The 22283-nt window shown below is 45.4% G+C and overlaps 1 protein-coding gene across 1 annotated transcript in view; it reads right to left on the bottom strand.

Moving 5' to 3' along the window:
• Window positions 1-21637, bottom strand: part of LOC125293382 (leucine-rich repeat-containing G-protein coupled receptor 6) — a gene marked incomplete in the record, with an annotated part of 62640 nt that extends 41003 nt beyond the window's left edge. Inside the window, 1 exon segment of the mRNA XM_048241253.1 lies at window positions 21107-21637. Within this exon segment, the coding sequence (XP_048097210.1) occupies window positions 21107-21303 (197 nt within the window).
• Window positions 21638-22283: the final 646 nt, after the last annotated feature.

Below are 22283 nucleotides of genomic sequence, written 5' to 3'. Positions count from 1 at the left end.
ACACACACACACACACACACACACACACACACACACACACACACACACACACTACACACACATCAATAGTGGAATTACTGGCAGGCAATGCTGAACAGTGCACAACTTCAGGATGACTGTATTGTTACATTTCTCTAAACTTCCTATGTGTTCATGTGTTTTTTTTTTCATTTAGCTTCATCTTTCATAGTGGCATTACATCATTATCTCTACATTGTTATCATGAGCTGCCACATTATGTTGCTTCAGAATGGTTCCTTAATCAGCTTAAATTAACACATACAGTTTATTTCCTAAACCCAATTTTTGAAATATTATTTGGTCATGACCGTGACAACAGCATGAACAGAGAGTGTGAACTGAGGGAGATAAAGGGCCCATTGAAGCACTGCTGACAAAACGGCTTCCTCCCTCTTCCCGTTCTCCTCTTCCCAATGCACATGTTCACACACACCCACCCACATACACACATACACACACATACACATGCACATACACATACACATACACATACACACACATACACACACACACACACACCCCCACACACGCACATACACACACACACAAAACACACACACACACACACACACCCACCCACACCCACACACACACACACACACACACACACACACACACACACACACACACACACACACACACACACACACACACACACACACACACACACACACACACACACACACACACACACACACACACACACACATGTGGCTATAGTCTGTGCCCTGGTCTGCTCTGTTCCTTCATCTCCCACGCTATAGCACAGCATCAGAACAACCATTGTCTATCCACAACCCTTCCATTTGCATGGGGACAAAGGTGCTATGCTTGATATGAAAGTCATGGGTGAAAGGTCATCCCTGGCCAACAATGCCCACAGGAAGTGAACTTGTGCCATTATACCAGCATACCCCACATAGGTGGCTCACTCATAGCACTGTGTAATGTGCAACTAAAACTATTCATTCTATATGGAGCTCCCTGCATAGTCAAACAAATAAGGGTCCTCCAGCATGCGGATGCTTAGGAACTGGTTTGCCACACTAAGAAAAAGTTTGACACCAGGGAGAACTTTGACCCAGGTCACTTCAGTACATAATCACTTTTTAAAAAAAACTTTTTTGAATAGACATAGTTCAAGGGAAAAATTGAGGGGGAAAATATGTCTGAGGTAAAGCCACTGTTCAGGACCAAGATTAGTGAGAAGTGTATTACATAATACAGTTTTTTTCAGTCGCTAACAAGCATTTGTCTAACCAGTCACATTTTCAAAACTCTAAACACAATTAGCACAGCATCGGTCTTTTGTGGCCATCCCATTCACAAATGTCATGTCGTTTTCACAAAATATGCAGTCAGTGAAAACATTTCCACAATGCTTACATTTTCTTAACAAACAAGCTATACCTCCCAACAAAATTATGGATTGTTTTTGCAGTATTTACTAATGTTAACACACAACCTCCCACAATAGCAAAAACAATATTCCAAACCTTAGATACAGTATAAAAACCTCTGCTTCTGCTGCCAAGCGGTTTTAGATATCAGATGTGATGTTGATGAAAACATGTGGCCTAACTCTGAAGATCGCAGAGATTCGATACAGTAATTTTGTGCTTTTTTTAGTTCCCCCCCTTTTTATCTGGGCTTTTTGCTGTTGTTTTTTTGTTCAGAATGCTCTTGTGTGTTTCATGGATATTTTGTTCACTGTAAGCAATACTGTACAACTTTTTCTGTTCTATCATACTGTAAACAGTATTTCTGTACCTCCTGTAGTAAACAGTAAAGGGGAAAAAACTGATTTGCTTTTCACTGGAATGCTTTTAAATGTGAATATTACATGTGGACTTACAGTTCCCAACCAAGAAATTTAGTGTAAAAACGGTGGATTGCATGTTTTGCATGCAAATACCCTTAAAACTGAAACATAAAAGTCTATGCAGTTTTTGTAATGTCAACAATAGCCAGTATTTGGAAACCTGGTGTACTTTGATTGACTGCATGTACCTTGTGAAGTGAAAACAAGTGTTATTCTTTGACAGAATAATTTAATTTTGAGTCAGATTTCCAGTGTTTTGGTAAAGTTAGTGTGTGCAGAGAAAGATGTGTTAGTATATATTTAACAAAATGTGTTTTTGAGAAGAAAATTATCCATTTGGCCAATTGTGTTTTGTAGGTGCGAGTCTGTGTTAGGAGTTTAGAAAAAGTATCTGAAGTACGGGTAAGCGCTTGTTAGCGATTGAAAAAAACTGTAAATTAAATATAACTATATATCCCTCTGTGAACTTTCATCTAAGAAACTACTTATGGATCTATTCAAATCATTGAGTCACATAAAGGTTGCAGCCTTTCCAAAACAAGCATTATATTTCTCATTCACTGACATGCAGTGTTTTTTCTTTAACTTCTAAGACGTAAAGTATTTTTCCTGCTAAGGTCATTATGGTGTGACTTCAAGTAGCTGTGGCAGCAGGAATGCAAAACCATTTCATAAGCGAGCACTTCATAACCAAACACCTCAAGCTCAAGGATGAGCCACTTTGGCAGATAACATGTGCCTGGTTTTATGGCCTGTGGCTTGCGAGTGCTTCCAAGCGTCAGCCTTAGTGTCCCTGTTCTTTCTCCCCGGCTTGTTTAAACAGCGCGCACACAAGAAGACAGAAGTTGTCTGTTTCGATTAATGAAGCCATTCAGAGTCCTCAGCCCCAGACCCCCCTCACCCCAGACCGCCCCACCCCACCCCACCCCACCCCACCACCCCGACCCCACTCCACCCCAACTCGCCGTCAGCCTCCCTCACACCAACCCCCCACTCCCACCCAGTCCCCCTAAAGACCACATTCCTCCATGTCCTGTGCCCTTTGTTAACGCTAAGTGTCGCTGTGATCTTCCCCCCCCTCCTCCCCTCGCTCCTCTTCCCTGTTCACTTGCGTCCCATCCAAACTCCTCTCTTTTTTTTCTCCTCTGGCACGTAATCCCCTCCTTCCATGGGGCGGCATTAGCGCCGGGCCCTTATCGTCTTTGATGCTACTGCGGGGATTTGGGAAGGCATTAAGTGTCATTAACGCAGGCCCATTTATCACCTGCCTGCCAGGGACGTCTGGCTGCTGCCAGGCAGCACATTAAAACAGGCTTTATTTGCCATGCTTGGCCACAGATCTGAGCCACTGGGGAGTGGGGAGTGTGGAAAAAACAAAGGCCCTCGGTTTCTACATGGCCGTTTGCCGTGTTGGGAAACAGTGAGAAGACTAGATCCTGGAGGAAGACGTAAGCGCACGGTGCACTGTCTTTCTGGCCTTTCTGGCTTCCTGAGGACAGCCTTATTTGTGGAAGGAAATAACATCAAGTCCTGCAACTTGAGCGAAGACAAGACCAAGCAACAGGCCGTCATGGAGCCTTGTAACAAGCCATCCGAATGTGATTAAGGTCGAAAGACAGGTTCACTCTCCTGAAAATTGTCCTAATCCAATCCAATGGCTGGGTAGTTTTAGGATTCCCCAAAATTTTTCTCCCAACATCTACATTCCAGCAAATTCCTGAAGTTGTATGAGTGACAGCAAAAAAAAGGTGGCACCTCAATGGCCCTCCATTTCCATTGGGAGAGCCATGCACATGCTTCCCAGTGGAGTTCCTGCCCTCATCATCTTTTCAACGGTTCCGGCCCTCATCGTCCTGTTAATCCTACTGTACTAATGAGACTCACTTTGCCAAACATGATTGGTTTGAGGACAGTCTGTTTTGGGCCTGCTCCCCTGGTACAAAGACCCCATTGTGGAGTTAGAGAGAAGGGGCGACTGATATGGCAGGGACCAGAGGTTCCCATGGATGAGGAGGAATCTGTGCAATGTGAACTCGTACATAGAACACCACCAATCCTCCTCCGACCCCCACCATGGCCTTTCCATTCCCACTATCCGCCACACCCCCAAGAAGTGTCCCCAATAGGGAGTCATTTTACAAAATGGCAAGAGAGAGAATGGAGAGCCAACATGGTGGAAAGCCAGTGGAGAAATCAGCCAGAATGGAGCAAGACCAAGCAATGTTGCATTAGAAGTTAAACGATTGCGCAGATGGTTCTAAAACAATATTCCTTGACATGATGAAGATGAATAGAAGATAAAGATATATTACTGAAAACTCAGGGGCAGCCACAGTGGAAACCTTGTGGTCTTCTGTTGACACATTATCTTGGATGATTGCAGGCATTTCCAATGACTTTTTTTTTATAAAACACAACTCTGATACATTTCTACACAACCAAACATCAAATTCACTCAACGGTTGAAATAAAAAACCCTTTGTTGTGGTAGTAGGTCAGAAAACACAAGCCAGGAGCCTGAAGTGTCTGGTGGCTTTCAGCTATACGTACATGCCGGCTGGCTGGCCTCTGTCAGCAGCTCTCAACCACCTCCCCTCTCTCATCTTCCTGTTTATCTGTGTCTCCAGGACAGGGACCGTCTCTCCAGCGGCGACACCGAAACTGAGGTCCCCTTTCTTCTGCAGACGGGATCAGGATGTTACCACGGAGCAGAGTACACTGTCACCTTTGTTTCTTTTCTGTGTGTCTCTCTCTCTTTCTCTCTGCCTCTCTTTCTGAGGCCATTGTTGCCATAATTCCGATCCCTGCCCAGCATCTGTCCTGGCTTTTTCTCTTTTTAAGGTGGGGCAAGAGAAGCCTCACGATTGCCCCCCGCACCGCCACCCCTCCACCCTCCCTTGTCTCCCATGGCCCTCTGGGATGACTGCACCTTTGTTCCGAGCGGAAGCAGCTCTTATGTTCGCCCAGCCCACTGCATCCTACTTTTGCTGCCAAGGTCTTCCCACAACAAAGAGCCCGCAGTACTTTCAATGACAGTGTCCTCCGAGGAAATGCAAGGATGATGAGGCAATACAAACTAAAAGAGACAGAGACAAAAAAACGAGCAAACACGCCTTCCAGATAAGCAGCTGAGGATCAATTACATATATTAAGCCATCTTCTATGATTTATTGTACATGTTAAAGGTTAATAGGATAGGGATTGTGATTTGTGAGTTACAATAGTATTAAATGAACATTATGGGATGTTTTTAATTTGCTTTGACTGACTGCAGCAGGCTACACCTGTTGATTGACCTGGCTGACCCAGGAGTATCAGCCCCCAGCCTGTCAGTAGGAGAAGAAGAAGTGGAACATAATGGCCTTGTGAGTCAACGCCAGGACTGTGCAATGAAGAAGAAAGCAGGAGAGACAGAAATAAATAAAGAAAGAAAGTAGGAAGGAGAGAAAGAAAGAAAGAAAGAAAGAAAGAAAGAAAGAAAGAACAAACTCCATCTTCTCGACTTTATTATTTTCCTTAATACGGAATGCAGCTAGTGTTACAGGGTGGACTGATTACTCCTGATGGTACCAGTCTAAGCAACAGATGGGCTCCAAGTCTTGATGCACCAGAGCTTGATGCCAGCGGCAGTCCATGCCCCAGCAGCAACAGACGCCTGTGTGGGTTCCAGAGAAATCTAATATTGCTCTGGTTACAGCGAAGTTCATTACCATTAACGGTGCTGTAAAACTACTATCAATCAGTCGTGTGCCTTTCAGGAGCTGACCCTAAACAAAGAGCTGTACACTGTGCCACAAAGCTCTCACATTTATTTCAATCAAGTCATTTTTCATGGGAAATATTAGTTAGTAGACTCGCTTTAGTGTGCTCATACTTGGAGCTCACTCTCATTTACAGGTATTCTCCTTTTTTCATTCAATCCATCTTTGAGGAAAAAAAAGAAAACAGAAAGAAAACAGCCTCTCTTGGCAAGAAACCAAGACGTGAGGAGCCCCGAGCAGTGTGCAAAGAAGTGCTTCTTTGACTTCCCCTTTGGCCTGCCACTCTCCCCCCTTTACCTGCCACACCCGTTTCACCTGAGTAGGCACAGCCTCCTCCTGTTAAAACATGGCTCCCAGGTGAATTTTCCCAGTGCGTGTCTAGTAAATTATGATTACAGACAACTCTTGTGGAACAGTCAAAAAAAAAAAAAAAAGTGAGGCTCAGTGAGACTCGGCATTACCTAAGTGGACTGGCAGTTTACAGAAAGATGCATTCGCAATTGATCAAAGGCAGACCGAAATAATAGAGACTGAGGGGTGGGTGGTGGTGAGGGGTTAGGAGGAAGGGAGGGAGGGATACCATTAAAAATAAAAAAGAGCAAAATAGCCTTTGGTGCAGTGGGCAGAGTAGTTCTTGTTGGATCCAGCTCCACCACCAGCACCACCACCAGCACCACCACCACCCTTCTCTTTTGGTGTGACTGGGAGGAGGACTGGAGGGAGGCGGTTGGTGGTGGGTGGGTGGTGAGTGGGTGTCTAAAGCAGAGTAGGAGGATGGAGGAGAGACTGAGGGCCTGCCACAAGAGCAAGATTTCTGGAGCCAGGAGCCTGATGTTGAGGCTTGATAGGACGCCAGTCCCAGTGAGAGGCACTCCAGCGTGGCTGGGCTGCGCACTCCCAGCATGCCTGGCTATCTCGTCTCGGGAAGGCCGGGGGGCCAGGCCCCGTGCACTCTAGCAGACATGTTTACTCCAAGTGCTTGACCGGGGTCAATAGTGATAACCATCGCTCTACTGACATAATGGGCAAGGAAGGCAAACTAAATGGATATTTCGGAAGGAAATAGCAAGAGAGAGAGAGAGAGAGAGAGAGAGAGAGAGAGAGAGAGAGAGAGAGAGAAAGAGAGGGGTAGACAGATATGGAAAGGAATGTGATCAGGAAACATGGATGCTTCAGTGGAAGTGATTATGATCATGAAGAACACCCCAAACACACACACACACATGCACGCAGGCACACACGCCACACTGTTGCCTGCAATGGTTAGCATCTCAAGCAAGCGCTGAACAGCTAAAACAGCAGTTCTCACTGGTGATATATATCAGCGGTGTGGAACTAAAACTTTATTCATGCCACTCTGTACAGTAGCCCAAAACCAACCTTTGGATGAAATGGGCTTGTTTAAAAAATAGAGGGACAGAACATTACATTAAGACCAAAACAGGGCTGGGATGCCAGTAGAAGCAGCAAACGATGTGTCACAGAGTCTAGATTATGTTTTTTTTCTTCCTCCCCCGCTTCTCACCAGCGCAAAGCCCAGTCGTTCCCCTGACACTCGGGGAATGACAGAGGGAGAGAGGCTTGGAGGGGCGCGGAGCAGCACTGCTCCTGCGGTCTCCCTCAGTGGGCAGAGACTGGGTGGTCCGCACACAGCCATGCACTTATTTTTCCCGGTTTCTTAATTCGCCTTGTAGCGGTTTCTTCCACCGGCCAGACTCTGGTTAGCCGTCACCACTGTGGTGCGTCACATAATGACAGCAGTTTGTGGTTTCCAAAGCGAGAGCTAGCTAGCTCTCCCCTTCTCTCTGTGTCTCTCTCTCTGTCTCTCTCTCTCTCTCTCTCCCCCTCTATTTCTGTCTTTGCCTTTTCTGATGAACACAGACCCCAGAGACACTGTGAGGGTTTGTGTGGCGGAAGAGAAAAGACTTGAGTGGGGTCTTAGAGCCCGAGACAGATGTATGGATGAAGAGTGAGAGAGACAGAGAGCAAAAGAGAAAGAGAGACAGAGAGAGAGACGAGTGAGAGAGACTAGCATCACTTGTCATTGTAAAGCTTGAGGCCACAAGTGCCCTCATGAATTATTACACATCGCTAATAGGATGTATGACTGCTCGCGGCTGCTCACCACAATATTCCCGAATGAAATATAATACGCAAGAGGTTTAACATCAACCCCTCATCAAACCACTTAGAATGTCCTTAAAATGTAGGTTTTAAGCAAACTACTGCAGACATTCATTGTTTAAGTATGACAGGAAATATCCAGTTTTTTGATGTGATGCTGCTTAAGAAAAAACATACAGTGCAAATTGGTACAACACAGACTGCATTGAGAATGTTGGATACTAAGGCTAAAGATCGGTAACAGTACAATGATTCAGATAAAGCCCTTTCAGTCTTCCAAGCAATTTGAGCAAATTCATTGGCCCAAATTGAGAAAATCTCACCCATTCTCATTCTCATAAAGCTCAGACAGGAAGCCAGTTACTGGTCTGACACCTCTGCTCTATCCTCTGCTAATCACCTCAGGCCCTGCTCACAAATCATGCTGTGGTTTTCTTCCTAGCGAGTGAACTCTTACACAGATCATTCATCAGTCAGCCCTGTCTCATACGTGCCCTCGAACAACACAGACCTCCAGGGCCCATGAGGTTATCCCAGAGCATGTTCACTATAATGAGCAAGGCCAATTTTCCTGACTAAGAGCAGGGGAAAAAAACAGTATTGAAAGAGTCTATGTGTATGTGTGTGCGCACAAGAATAAGCCCTTCTTGTCTTGTGGATCATGGTCATTGTCTTTGTGTGACTGTGTGTGTGTGTGTGTGTGTGTGTATGTGTGTGTGTGTGTGTGTGTGTGTGTGTGTGTGTGTGTGTGTGTTTGTGTATGTGTGTGTGTGTAAGAGAGAGCAAGCGCGCGTGTGTGACATGAGTGACCGTGCCCACCCCCCACCCTCCCCCCATCACCCTCCCTGGCTCCAGCCTCGATCCCTTTGAACGCTCGAGTGCTGAGCTTAGGTGATGACGGCCCTTTCCTCCCTCTGCCTTCACCTCGTCCACTGGCAGGAGACAGGGGGACGGCCAGAGGAGCCCCACTGCCAACATCGGCCCGAGTCGTCCCCCCCCAAGACAGCGGGGAGGAGTGCAGGGGGTGCCACGGCCCTGGCACGCAACACCCGCCGCTCATGCCACACACGCTGCTCCAGTTTCCACTGGCCGAATGCTTACAGAGGCCAGGGGCCTTGGTGGCCTTGACTGACGTTTGGGCGCCTGGAATGAGGTCTGAAGTGTAAGCTCTCAATCGTGTTTATGATACGAAACTATTTTATTTTTTTTGTTTAAAAAAGAAATTCAACAGGTGAGTGGTGCTGAAAGCTATGTGATGTGTGTATTTTCGTTTTTTTTGTTTAGAGTGTGCTATTGAATTGAATTTCAGGAACTCACAGAATGTCTCAGTTTATACATGTATGTATAAATATGGTCTCGTTCATGTTGGAGAAAGATGTTGGACATGGGTAAAGCAAGCTCAACTAAATGCCAAAGATGTGTTGTGTATATATAATTATAATACACTCTATGCAAAACTATGGATGATGCCTGTCAATGTTTTCACAGCTTGGGCTCCAATTCCACGCCTACACTGAAAGGATCCATTCCCTATAAATTAAAGATGAGCAAGAACTTTGAAAATAATTTTAAAAGCAGTGACGACATGTGAAAATATACCTCTATTAAGTCCTCAAGGGAAACTAGTACGCAAACACTTTGTGTGTGCGAGACGGTGAAGGAGAGAGGCTTATTATGACTCTCCACACTCAACTAGGTCTGACTCTGAGCAACCTCTCAATCTTCTCTCTAATCAAGTATCAAAGGGAACATTTTTCAAAGCCTCTCCAAAGATGAGAGCCAGGGTAATGCGTTGCCTAGGGCGATGATTATTGCAATAAATTCTGGAGTGTGCCCACTGGCAAGGCGGAATGACAGCTGCAGGTTTACTGCGGGTTTTCCTTTCCAGATCATTCCACAGGTCCGTGTCAGATGAGGGCCGGATCTGGTGTCAGTCGCTATCTGGGTCCCCATAAACCAGGGAACGTCTGGGCTAGACGTGGCCCGGGTCTGAAACGTCACATCAAGGTCATATCTGTCCCTGAGCCATCTGATGTTCCTTTCTTTTTTCCTTTCCATGGAAGGGCCCTTACGTGACTCAGTTGGCTAAGTGCACCTTGGAAAAGGAATACACCCCCACACACGCACAGACACACAAAAATGAAAGTTACATTCGAGCACACACATGCAGTCCCACCTGCACATGCACACACACACACAAATATGTCCACTTTGACAGTGGTGGTGAGACCTCGAGGCAATGTGTTGAGAATATGAATTATAAAGTTAAACTTTGGGCTATTTATCTTTTCAGCCTATACCCCAAACTCCCATAGCGGAAGTCAAGAGTAGCCACGTGCCAAGTCCAATATGATCCATGGCGAACAAGTCAAAACAAGCACTAATCTAACAAATTACTGCCGAAAGAATGACCTCAAACCCAGATATTAGCTTCTTACTCTCTCTCTCTGTCCACTTGACGTAGTAATGCCCATTTTTTAACCAAACAATTTGGCAGATACAGTGCGGACAGAAAAAAAAAGTCAAAGTCATTTTGAAAGAAAAACAGTAATTGAAATTCAACCTCAGTGAAAAATCGAAAAGTTCCATCTCTTAGTATGAGAGTACTGTCTGAGGTGGTAATTGGATTTTTTTCCTGGATAGCGTCCATGACTGCATTTAATATTTAATTATTTTAGCCCTCCATTACTCACCCATGTAATTTGTTTTTGCAAAAGTACACAGTTCACACTCATTGCTCAGTAGGGACTACAAGGCAAACCTCAAATAACCCCTAGTCCTCTACAGTGAGGACAGCCCGTTTGACATAAAATTGAAATATGGTCCATGTAAAATGAATTTCTGGCTTACATTTCAATCAGAAGTCTGAAGAGATTATCTTCAAGTCCTAGCCGTATTATTTTTGTGTTGAGGTTGTTAGGGAGAGAGAGATAGAGACACACAGTGCACACACACCAAACTGAGGAGAGAGAGAGAGAGAGAGAGAGAGAGAGAGAGGGAGAGAGAGCGAGAGAGAGAGAGAGAGAGAGAGAGAAAAAGGCCACATCCAAGGGCCTCATTTACAATTCTCTTGATCTCAGATCAGTGTGGTGATTTGCATCCCAGGACAAAAGGATGTGGACTGCTCTTTAGGTAAGATACAACGCATCAAGTGCTCAGTTGATGGTGGAGTGCTGCTTGAGCGTTAAATCGCCATCGCGGCAAGTTTGTTTGGATTACGGCTCTATCTGGAGATGGGGACATGTTGTAGTAAGCTTTTTTTGGGATGCTGCCTCGTCTTGCATACCTCATGGTTCACTTGTTAAACAACTGTCCTCTGATCTCTCGGCTCTAGACAAAACGGCCGACGAGGACTGGAGCCATCCCAACGAAACCACAAGGCTGTTTCTACAAAACTTGGGTGGCTCGGAATACCCATGATCCAGCAAATGACATCGGCCCTTGAGAATTCTCCGCGAAACAGGGAAACACAAGAGGGATTAACGGGCGGCCCAGTGTCAGACAGTCGTCTCATTACCATTTCAAAACCAGTTTTGCCCAAAATTACAGGACATTTTGTGAAAGCACCACACAATTTCAAGCCGGAATGGAAATAACTTTTGCCATTTCCTTACATTTCCTTCTAAATTTGTTTTCAGTGCCAGATAAAAAGAAAAGACTGATACTGGAAAACAAGCATGTGTATGTTTTTCAACAGTACTACATTTGAAAACCCCAGGTCCCCTGTGAACCTTTGTCCTTAGTGGCTCTGTGCTGTATCAATCCTCCACACCTTCATCCTTGGACGATTTATGCTGTGTGTACACTAGTGTGCATTGTGGAGTGTGGACGCGAGTGTTGTTTAGGATCAGAGCTGACACTCTCTGTCACGTTCAAAGAGCCCAGATCCTCTCTGAGGGTTTAACCACAGTCCACAGCAGACACCAAAGACGATTTGCAAAGATTTACGATTTACTTGCTAAAAGGACGTAAATGATCTCTGGTTAGTCCCTCCCTGTGCATGAAGTCTCACTCGAAATATAATACTGTGGTGGTTTACGACATTTTTCAGCTAACAGTGGCAAGATAATGATTTCAAAACCCAAGGCCCAGCTCCTGAATAGACACCTACTGTGGTATTGATATAAAAGAGTCTTTATCCTCTACGCGCTTGTGTTTGTGACTAATAGTACTTCAGTTATGACATATGCGTGTATTGTATATACACCTTTAAAGCCCCAATTGACAGTATTTGAATAGCCTTAATTATGATTTATTTAAAGTGTAAGTAATTTCCACATCATGCCCTTATGCATGAAAAACAAAAAAGTAAAAGTTGTGGAGGTGTGCTCAAACATCCCTGTCTCTTATCCCATTATAGGTCAGTATGAAAATCCCACCCACCATGTTTTCTTTGTCTCACCACAAACATCTCCTGCACCTTCCATTCCTTACTCTTCAAAGACACACGGCTCTTTAATATTTTATACTGCAATGTCCACCCATCTCCATCCTGTTGTAGCAGCGTGTGCCTGCGAAAGTTTTGGTGTGGTCTTAGGAGGTGGGAAAAAATGAGCATGAGGTTGACCTAAGCGCATTAAGATGTAAGAGGGTTTTTTTTTTTCCTTAAGTCGCATACTGTATTGCATAAGTCTGTGTTGTCTCCTCTGTCATGTGGTGGACAGATCTTTATAAGACTGGCCCCTGCTCTCCTCCTTCCCCGGGCCTATTTACAGCTGTTCGAGAGATGTGGGAGTGTGCGGTAGGTCGGGGCAGTTTATTTATCCTGCATTGACTCAGACTATTTTAAAGCTGCCTTTACAGCACACTAATTGGTGCTGTTTCACTAGGTAACTGGGGGAAATGAGCAATTACTCATGTGTTTGTTTGAGGCTGGAGATAAGTGTATGTTTCTGTTTGTGTGTTTGTGTGTGTGTGTGTGTGTGTGTGTGTGTGTGTGTGTGTGTGTGTGTGTGTGTGTGTGTGTGTGTGTGTGTGCATCTCTGTCTATGTGTGTGCATACTACATCCAAAACACAAAACATCCAAAAAAAGAACAAAAATGTCAGTTGCTTCTTGCCAAAAATAAACACACTGGGTGAATTTACCAAGAAGATTACAAATACACATATTACAGGTGTTTTTGGATCTTATATGAATAAATACATTCAGTACAAAAATACATACATTACTGTCTCTCTCCCTCTCTGCCTGCTTGTGTGTTAAACAGAGTGTGGTGCGGTGTGCAAGCAAAGCTCACTGAGATCCAGACTTTACACTGCACATTCGGGTGGCAAATTCCAAAGGTTGTTTGGGAATTTAGAACCTTTCAAGAATATTCCCAAACACAATTGGAAGAAAAAGAAGAAGAAGAAGAAGAAGAAGAAGAAGAAGAGATTCATGGAAAAGAAAGACAAAAAAGTAACTGTGACAGTGACCTGCACATGAAGTAAAAAAATGTGCAAGAAGCTCACAGTGTGTCCCACAGGGGGAAAACAATCCTTCACACCAAGGTCATCATAGAATGGCTCTCTATAATTCCTGCTAACATGATCTGACAGAAATATCAAACATAGCCACAAACAAACTGGCACCGTAGAATTGGAAATTGTGGTTGCAATCAAAACGTTGCGTCCGAGCCTGAGCAGGCTTCCCTTCTGGCAGACGCAATTCATTAGATTCACCTGTTTCTTGTTTGGGTTGAGGACCCGAAGTGAAGCCCTGGCCCACCAAACAGACTTATCTCTGTAAACTGTCAAGTTTTTCAGCTGGAGATTTTATTAACCACACTGTGCCAGATATCCCATTGACTTTGGAGTCTTGTTCTTTTTTCTCTCTATCCCGTTCTCTCTTTCTCACTCTCCTCTCCTCTCTTTTAAAAAAAGTAGTGGCCTGGAAGAATGTTTCAGCCAAACACGTCCATGTCTTTCATAGATTTCTGGAACTTTGAGTATTACTTTTTGGCGACTCTGGATGTTAGTAATGGATGGTTGATGGGTAACTAGAGAGCAATAATAAATTCTGCAGAACACGTCAAATGCAATGCGCATTTTCACCCTAACGCTTTAGTACTGACGCCTCTCTGTGTAGTATTTCAGTGCCATTACAGACTACTGCAGAACCGTTGAAGGTGAAAGGGAGTGTAACTCTTCGCTCAGTGCCCTCTGGGATATGACTTGATGTCCAGCATCCTAAAATTCACATGGATGGCCTCTGCCAAAACGACCAAATGCATTATCACCAGTATTTCCTAATAGTCCTGGAATCTGACTTGGAAAAAGTGCTAAAAATGCTATAATGTAGGCTTGCGCACACGCACACGCACACGCACACGCACACGCACACGCACACGCACACGCACACGCACACGCACACGCACACGCACACGCACACGCACACGCACACGCACACGCACACGCACACGCACACGCACACGCACACGCACACGCACACGCACACGCACACGCACACGCACACGCACACGCACACGCACACGCACACGCACACGCACACGCACACGCACACGCACACGCACACGCACACGCACACGCACACGCACACGCACACGCACACGCACACGCACACGCACACGCACACGCACACGCACACGCACACGCACACGCACACGCACACGCACACGCACACGCACACGCACACGCACACGCACACGCACACGCACACGCACACGCACACGCACACGCACACGCACACGCACACGCACACGCACACGCACACGCACACGCACACGCACACGCACACGCACACGCACACGCACACGCACACGCACACGCACACGCACACGCACACGCACACGCACACGCACACGCACACGCACACGCACACGCACACGCACACGCACACGCACACGCACACGCACACGCACACGCACACGCACACGCACACGCACACGCACACGCACACGCACACGCACACGCACACGCACACGCACACGCACACGCACACGCACACGCACACGCACACGCACACGCACACGCACACGCACACGCACACGCACACGCACACGCACACGCACACGCACACGCACACGCACACGCACACGCACACGCACACGCACACGCACACGCACACGCACACGCACACGCACACGCACACGCACACGCACACGCACACGCACACGCACACGCACACGCACACGCACACGCACACGCACACGCACACGCACACGCACACGCACACGCACACGCACACGCACACGCACACGCACACGCACACGCACACGCACACGCACACGCACACGCACACGCACACGCACACGCACACGCACACGCACACGCACACGCACACGCACACACAGACACAGACACACAGACACATGCACACACACACGCACACACTCGCACGTGCACGCACACGCACACGCACACGCACACACACACACACACACACACACACACACAATCTATATCCAGGCCTTGATAACAGGTTCCTGGCTCAGAGCAGTGGAAATTGAGGCTATACTGTAAGCGAAAACATGTGCTTTCAATTCTCAGCCTAATTCAGCATTAATTAGTGTTTATTTAGAAAATGGCCGTCCTGTCCCTGGGGCCACCAAGAGCCCTTGAGGCTGCGCTCAGTCTCACCGGGAGCCTGGGAGGTCCTCACCTTCAATAGACAGCCGGCTGACCAGACCCTGAGGCATATTTGTGAAGGAGGGCCCCCAACCTCTTCTTCCCCAAGTGGTATATGGGTCAGTGACCAAAGAAGTGTTTCTGAGGTCAACTCCTCTTAACCTTGCACCAAGGTAAGGAAGCCTTGAGAAAGGTCTCAAACATGAACACACACACACACACACACCCACATACACATGCACACACCAACACATGTACAAACACACACACACAAACATACAAACACACATGCACACTCATGCATACATACACAAGCACATACCCACCCACTTGTACACACCCACATATACATGTACCATACTGACTGGTATCAACATTCTTTCAAAGTGCTTTGAAAAATGCACATTTTGCTGATATTTCCATATAATGTTCATGAGGTGATTCAGTGCCTTCAGGATTTAACAGGGCCAAAAATTATGAGATGAATTTAAACATGGATTGCGTCATAATATCTCTCTGGCTTGACCCGTATGGCAAAAATTATGGTGTACCATAAATCAATGAAAACAGCTTTCGAACCTCATCAGATAACAGAAACCAGCTTGCAAACAATGCATGCATCTCTGTCAGGAACCATTCTCATAAAACAGTGATGGTGGTGTCCAAAAAAAGAAAGAAGAAAGAAGGGGAAACGCCTTCTAAGTATGCGCAAAGATTCCAAGAAGAAGACAAAACCCTCTCAGCCGGTTCCGATTGCAGAAGCCTCTTTCTGGCAAGGGGCAAGAAGCCTCTGAACTAACCCCCCCCCCAACACACACACACACACACACACACACACACACACGGCCCTGGGGGCAGTGGTGGCAGCCCTCCCTGCCTCCCCTTGTCCTCCCTCCTGCAGGCGCAGTGTTCAGTGTGCGCCTCTGCTGGGTCATTTATGGGTGAGAGTGAGATGTTGCTCTTGGCTCGGCCACTTAAGCCCCGAGTCTCAGGTGTAATTCCTCCACGCTGGTGAGGTAATGTCCTTCTAACGTTGCATCATCGGGGCCCCTGGAGCATGGCTGCCAAAATCTGTGAGGTCGGGCGTCTTTTTCATGCAAGTGTTAGATACCTCATTAGGCCCTGACGTCGAGATATTGTTGCCGAGAAACACGAAGTACACAAAGGTATGAGGTGAGGCAAACAACCGTTGAAGAACTGTCATCATGTTCTGATTAAAACCATGTGATGCACATACGCACACACACACACACACACACACACACACACACACACACACACACACACACACACACACACACACACACACACACACGCACACGCACACACTTTGCCCATGAGTGCTTTTGCCTATTTTGTATGTGTGAGTGTGTGTTTTTTTTTTAAACGATTCCCACACAAACCAATCGTTCTGAAACAATTTGAGTCTGTGGTATATCTGAATTGTATGGGCAAAAACAATTTTTCTACTGAGAAGCTTCTCTACAGCAATCCATTGTCTGGATACTAGGACCTTGAATCTCAACAAATGCAACCTATTAACTCAATACTTTGCGAGCGGTTCATCTCTGTAGACATAAAATCTGTGTTGACTAGCAGAACCAATATCATGAAGTGAATATTGGATATATATGAAACCCATAAACCACTTCTATGCACTCACACTCACACATTTTAAACAGAAAATAATATAACCTTAAACAGACTACAGTCTTATATATTCATGGAGGTGTTACTTTTTCCTGTACTAATATAGTGCCATGCAACATGGTGTTCACACAAAACATTATTGTTGTAGCTGAAGCACTGGCATGCAGTGATGCATACTACTAAGAAAATAAGCTATGCTATTTCAATGCATTGGACTTAAAATATGAAAATTACATTTTTCTACAGAGGAAATGCCGCAGCTCTGTTGCTATCCCCTAAGTGTCATGTATATTAGAAATGAAATGCCTTCTTGTCTTTCTCCAAAATAGATATGATAGCTTTAACCAAGTCTTACCCGGGAAGACTTGTAGTCACGCATTTCATTCATAATGCACTAACCAATAAAGTACTACATAGAAGTCAAGATGCTTAGTCATTCATTCACTTCTTTCTAACCAATGAGATATAAGCCATACTAGGAAGTCACTTTGCCTACATCATTCATTCATTCAATTACAACTAACCTACAGAAAGTTCACATGTATTTTAAAACTACTGCTTCTAAGTCACTTCTTGGCTACTTTCAATACGCCAACTTTGACAACTCCACCTTCACCCCACCGCCACCAGTTGGTCTCTGTCTTAAGCTATTGCCGACGGGTAGGCTCCTTGCCCCTGCCTTCCCCTGCTCACAGGATCGGAGAACTCTGCACTGCTCACTGGTTTATGGGCAGGGGCCTATGCCAAAGACTGTTTCTATATCCAGATTGTTATTTAGCTCAACTTTCTTCCATTGTTTGGTATATCCTATTCAGGAATAAGTTCTTGATTTATATTTCAAGTCTCTCGAGTCTCCCTGGTAGAAGTATGACTTTCTTCTTCTTCTTCTTCTTCTTCTTCTTCTTCTTCTTCTTCATCTTCTTCTTCTTCTTCTTCTTCTTCTTCTTCTTCTTCTTCATCTTCTTCATTTCAATATGTGTGCATTTCTTACCACCGATTCCCCACTCCCAACTCCCATATGTATAAGTGTGTGGGTGAGTGAATGTTTGTGCGTGTGTGTGTGTGTGTGTGTGTGTGTGTGTGTGTGTGTGTGTGTGTGTGTGTGTGTGTGTGTGTGTGTGTGTGTGTGTGCGTGTCATCTTCATATAATGTATGTGCACACATGTGTTTGTTAATATCAGCTACAGGATGTAAGAAGTTTGAAATAACACCCCTCTCTATGCATACGTAGCACGTGTGCAGGTCCGCAGCCATCTATACATTGACACATATGCCAGCAGAGGACACTGACCCATTTGCAGTTACTACAATGCAACGTCTGTCAGACCGTGGAATGGAATGCATATGGAATTGCCGTGGTGGAGAGAGTGAGTTTGGAGTGTGTGAGGCCAGCGAGCAAGCAGGCAAGCAACATTCGCCCCGTTTGATGTTTTCCGTGCCCACTTGAGTTTAAAACACCCTCCTCTTCCAGAAACAATTTTTCGGTGTGACACATTTTTTCCATGTCTTGGGGCACCTGTTGTCCCATTTGGCCAAATGATACTAAATCATGGCAGCTACGCCTTGCTGAAGCGTCTCACAGAGCTTACTGTTTGCTTAGGAGTGTGCTCAGTGTAGCACAGTAGACACACTTCAAGTGTGTGTTTCTGTCATTTCAATCTGCACTGTTTTCACAAGAAGAACTTTTGTTCCACAAAAAAGCTCTTTTCAAACGCAACCAACCCTAAAACCTTGAAGTTATATAGTATACAGGTTTCAGCTTGTGCAATCAGGACTTAATTTGTCAATGAGAATTTTTTTGGCATACCTTAATTTCAGAATCTGAGACATGTGATGTGAGTCATGTGTAGTTTTCTCTAATGAATTACATCAAAGCCTAAAGTCGGAAAAAAAATACAACCATACACCAGGAATACTAAACTTTTCTAGAGGGATAAAGGGCTTTCATCTGCAATCCAAACCTTTATTGTGCTTTCCTCCACACAGAGAGAAAGACGTCTACAAACACTATGTGAGGAATACCAGCCTATTTCCCAATGCCGCACAAGCTTACCAGGAGATCTCAACAATCAGCTTTCAGTAGCGCTTAGCTTGAGTCAATATTTATTTGAGCGCTGTGTTCCCCAGCCAGCCAGGAGAAGGGGCTCTTTGACAGACACCTTCAGCTGTTTGCTCTTTGATGCTGCAGATTGCAAGATCAAACGTCTTGTCTGATTAAGGCGAAGGCGGAGAGCTATCTGCGATCAATCAACCATCACGCCGATAAGATACAGCCCCAGCCGGTGTGTTTCACAGCGTGACGATGGAGAAATGTGCCGCTGTGCAAACACGCGGACACACAAAACGCAGCACCTTCTGACACGAAACAAGAGATGGCCGAGTAACATTTTTTGAGTCTGACTTTGATAAAAAAAAGAAAAAGAAGAAAAAAAGAAAAGAATATGCATGATGGAAGTGAGCCAGTGGACACTGATAACCTTTGTTTTAAAAAGATGCTGACTTTTTTGTTGTAAAGGGAGCTCGTACTGTTAGCTCTACAGCACCTACCCACGCTCTACTAAGGCTTTGCCTTGGAATGTAAGCAGTTCATCGTGGCCAAGAGGAACAGAGACAAACATGTGGGTGAACTTCTATGTGCCACCACTCTCTCCCTGAGCCAGTCACCAGCTGATAACTGCTACTTTTTACTAAGAGGCAGTAAATGTCAAAGTGATTGCCTAAGAACCTGCTGACAAGACTAGGCCAAGACTAATGGCAACAGCACTGAGGTCTCTCACATGGGATGTTGTAGCTGTTTATGCCTGGACAGCACCAATACTATTTGTCTTGGTGATAGTTTCAATATAAAAATCATTATATATTTGCTTTCTATGTTACAAAATCATGATCAAGTGATTACAGCATTGATTGTGATTCAGTGTATGGCAACTTGCAAAGTGACAATCAAAATGTTTTGGATTTTTGTTTTGTTTGTTTTGCTTTTTGTATTCCTCCCATTCATTTGTGAGCAAGCCAGTTTAGCATTACAGCATGAATGGCAATTACAATTGCAAGCCCCTAAGGCATCTGTCTTTCCTTGTTACACCTAGTCGATACAGGGGTGGAGTTTCAATCTCCACTTCACCTCTTTGATCTCACAATGACTACTTACGCTGAATTGTTTTCCCCACCTTTGTACAAACGCCAAATGTACACGTGAAATAAAATATGACTTTGAGTACATGTGGTTATGCTGTAATTCCTAATAATGTACATGTAAAATATTCACAAACAATTACCCAACACATTTAAAATGCATTGCATAGATTAAATAAAAACTTAATCTACAAATTCAATTAATATTTTCTCCCCACCAACAAATAGTATAGTAACAAGACTGACACATATTACATAAACTGGGAGTAAAGTCGGAATAAACGAAGTGCGGGTGACCTTCCATTTGAGGGGGTCGCCCCCTGAAATCGCCTGTGACTGTGACTAATACACGTGAGCGGGATGAATTTGGGGTGGATCAGTTCCGTCCCCCCTGCGTCATCATTCACAATCAGGGGACATCTGGAGTGCCTTTGACTTATCACTGACTTAATAAGGCAGCCTCTCAGAGGGGCTCCAGGAAACCCTATCCTGAAAAGCAGCCCCCTTTCCAGACCAGACCATCTCCCTCTCTATACCCCTCTCTCTTTCTCTCTCTCTCTCCCTTTCTCTATCCATCTCTCTCTCTCCGTACGGGATCCCATCCTCAGTGAGTAGTGAGCATGCTTACGTTATCCCACTCCACCCCCTACTACACCCATTCAGCTTTATACCTCAGAGCAACTGGTGACACTTGAAAACATATGCACGTACATACATTCATCAAGCCTCAAGAAAAGTGGTATCATGTGTTTATCTGGTCCACTTACAGAATCCCCTCACAATCATTCATGTCGCAATATCATATTCATTCATATCACAGTCAAGGACACTTTCAGATCTATGGTAGACCTCCAGATCAGTCAAAAGAGAGAGATGACCATAACCCGCAAGTACACAAACACACAACACACACACCTACACACACACACACACACTCCTCTCTCATCAGTGTGATGTTTACATGGGCGAGCAGTGGCAGACTAACAGACGTACAAGGAGGAGACAGAGAGAGGTCAGCGTACTCACAGGTAGGACGTCAGAGGGCTGAGGTTGCCGGGCACCGCCGATAGTCCAAGCTCCGAGCAGTCGACAATCAGTAGAATCCCATCCTCCTGGCACTGGCATGGCGCCGGGCACAGGCTGGCAGGCAGACTGGCACTCTGAGTTCCATGAGCCTGCGATCTGCTGGCAAACTGCAGCAGCATCAGGAGTAGAGCCAACATGTCACCTCGTGTTTCAACCACCGCTTTTAAGAGAAAACAAAAATTTAAATAAAAAGAGCGTAAATATATTTAGCTTTCACTCTCTCTCTCTCTGACTTCTTCTGTGCCTTGTTCTGTTTCTCTAACTGTTCAGATCACTCCATGGGTGACTCAGTCAGTCAAACGTTTGCGCACACTTCTCCCTGCCTCTCTCCTTTTTTCTCTCTCTTTCACTCGCTCTCTCTCTCTCACACTCTCTCCCTGTCTCTCTCTTTCCCCTCTGTCAGTCTGCCCTGTCCTCTCTCACTTTGAAGACATTTACCTATTGTAGTGGGAGTCTAAGTGTCTACTCTCATTGGCTCCCACTTGAAGGATGGGAGGAGTCTATCTCTCACTCATGCTCCCTCGCTCTCTCTCTCCCTCTCTGTCCCCAGGGCAGTCTAGGGAGCAGTTCATTTGATGAGGGGGGTGGTGGTGGTGGGACAGAGCTTTGGGATAAGACAGGACTGGCTGGTAAGCCCTGGTGGAGGAAGTGGTGTAACGAGGAGAGCTTGGGCCTGAGGTATGCTTATAAAGAAGGGCAGAGCAGGGGAGAGGAGATGAGAGAGAGAGAAAAGAGAAGAGAGAGATAGTTCCTCTATAGCTGTTCTGCTCTCCAATACTTCAAGAAAAGTTAGAGCAAACACTGTAATCTACCTCTATGGAAGTTTTACCCGGGAAGTTGTTTTGGACACTTCTTTGACAAGAGACACCAATAATAGGGATGCTTTTAGGAAGCATGAGTTTCTCTACAAGAACAAGTAATGTAGTCTAAAGTATCAGAGAGCAATTCTTCTTATGCTTGACTGAACTGTAAAAGATCAGCTGTTTATTTACTTTACTTCTTATGCTCACTGGTGTTGGACCTGGTGAGGGGGAGGGGGGTGTAGTGGCAACTGAATTAAATACATGCGGATGTCTGTTTGCCAAGACTTCATCTACCACAAGGGTACACCTATGTG

This window comes from Alosa alosa, chromosome 4 (assembly GCF_017589495.1).
Source record: "Alosa alosa isolate M-15738 ecotype Scorff River chromosome 4, AALO_Geno_1.1, whole genome shotgun sequence".
Lineage (NCBI taxonomy): Eukaryota > Metazoa > Chordata > Actinopteri > Clupeiformes > Clupeidae > Alosa > Alosa alosa.
This window is presented reverse-complemented; position numbering and strand designations above follow the sequence as displayed.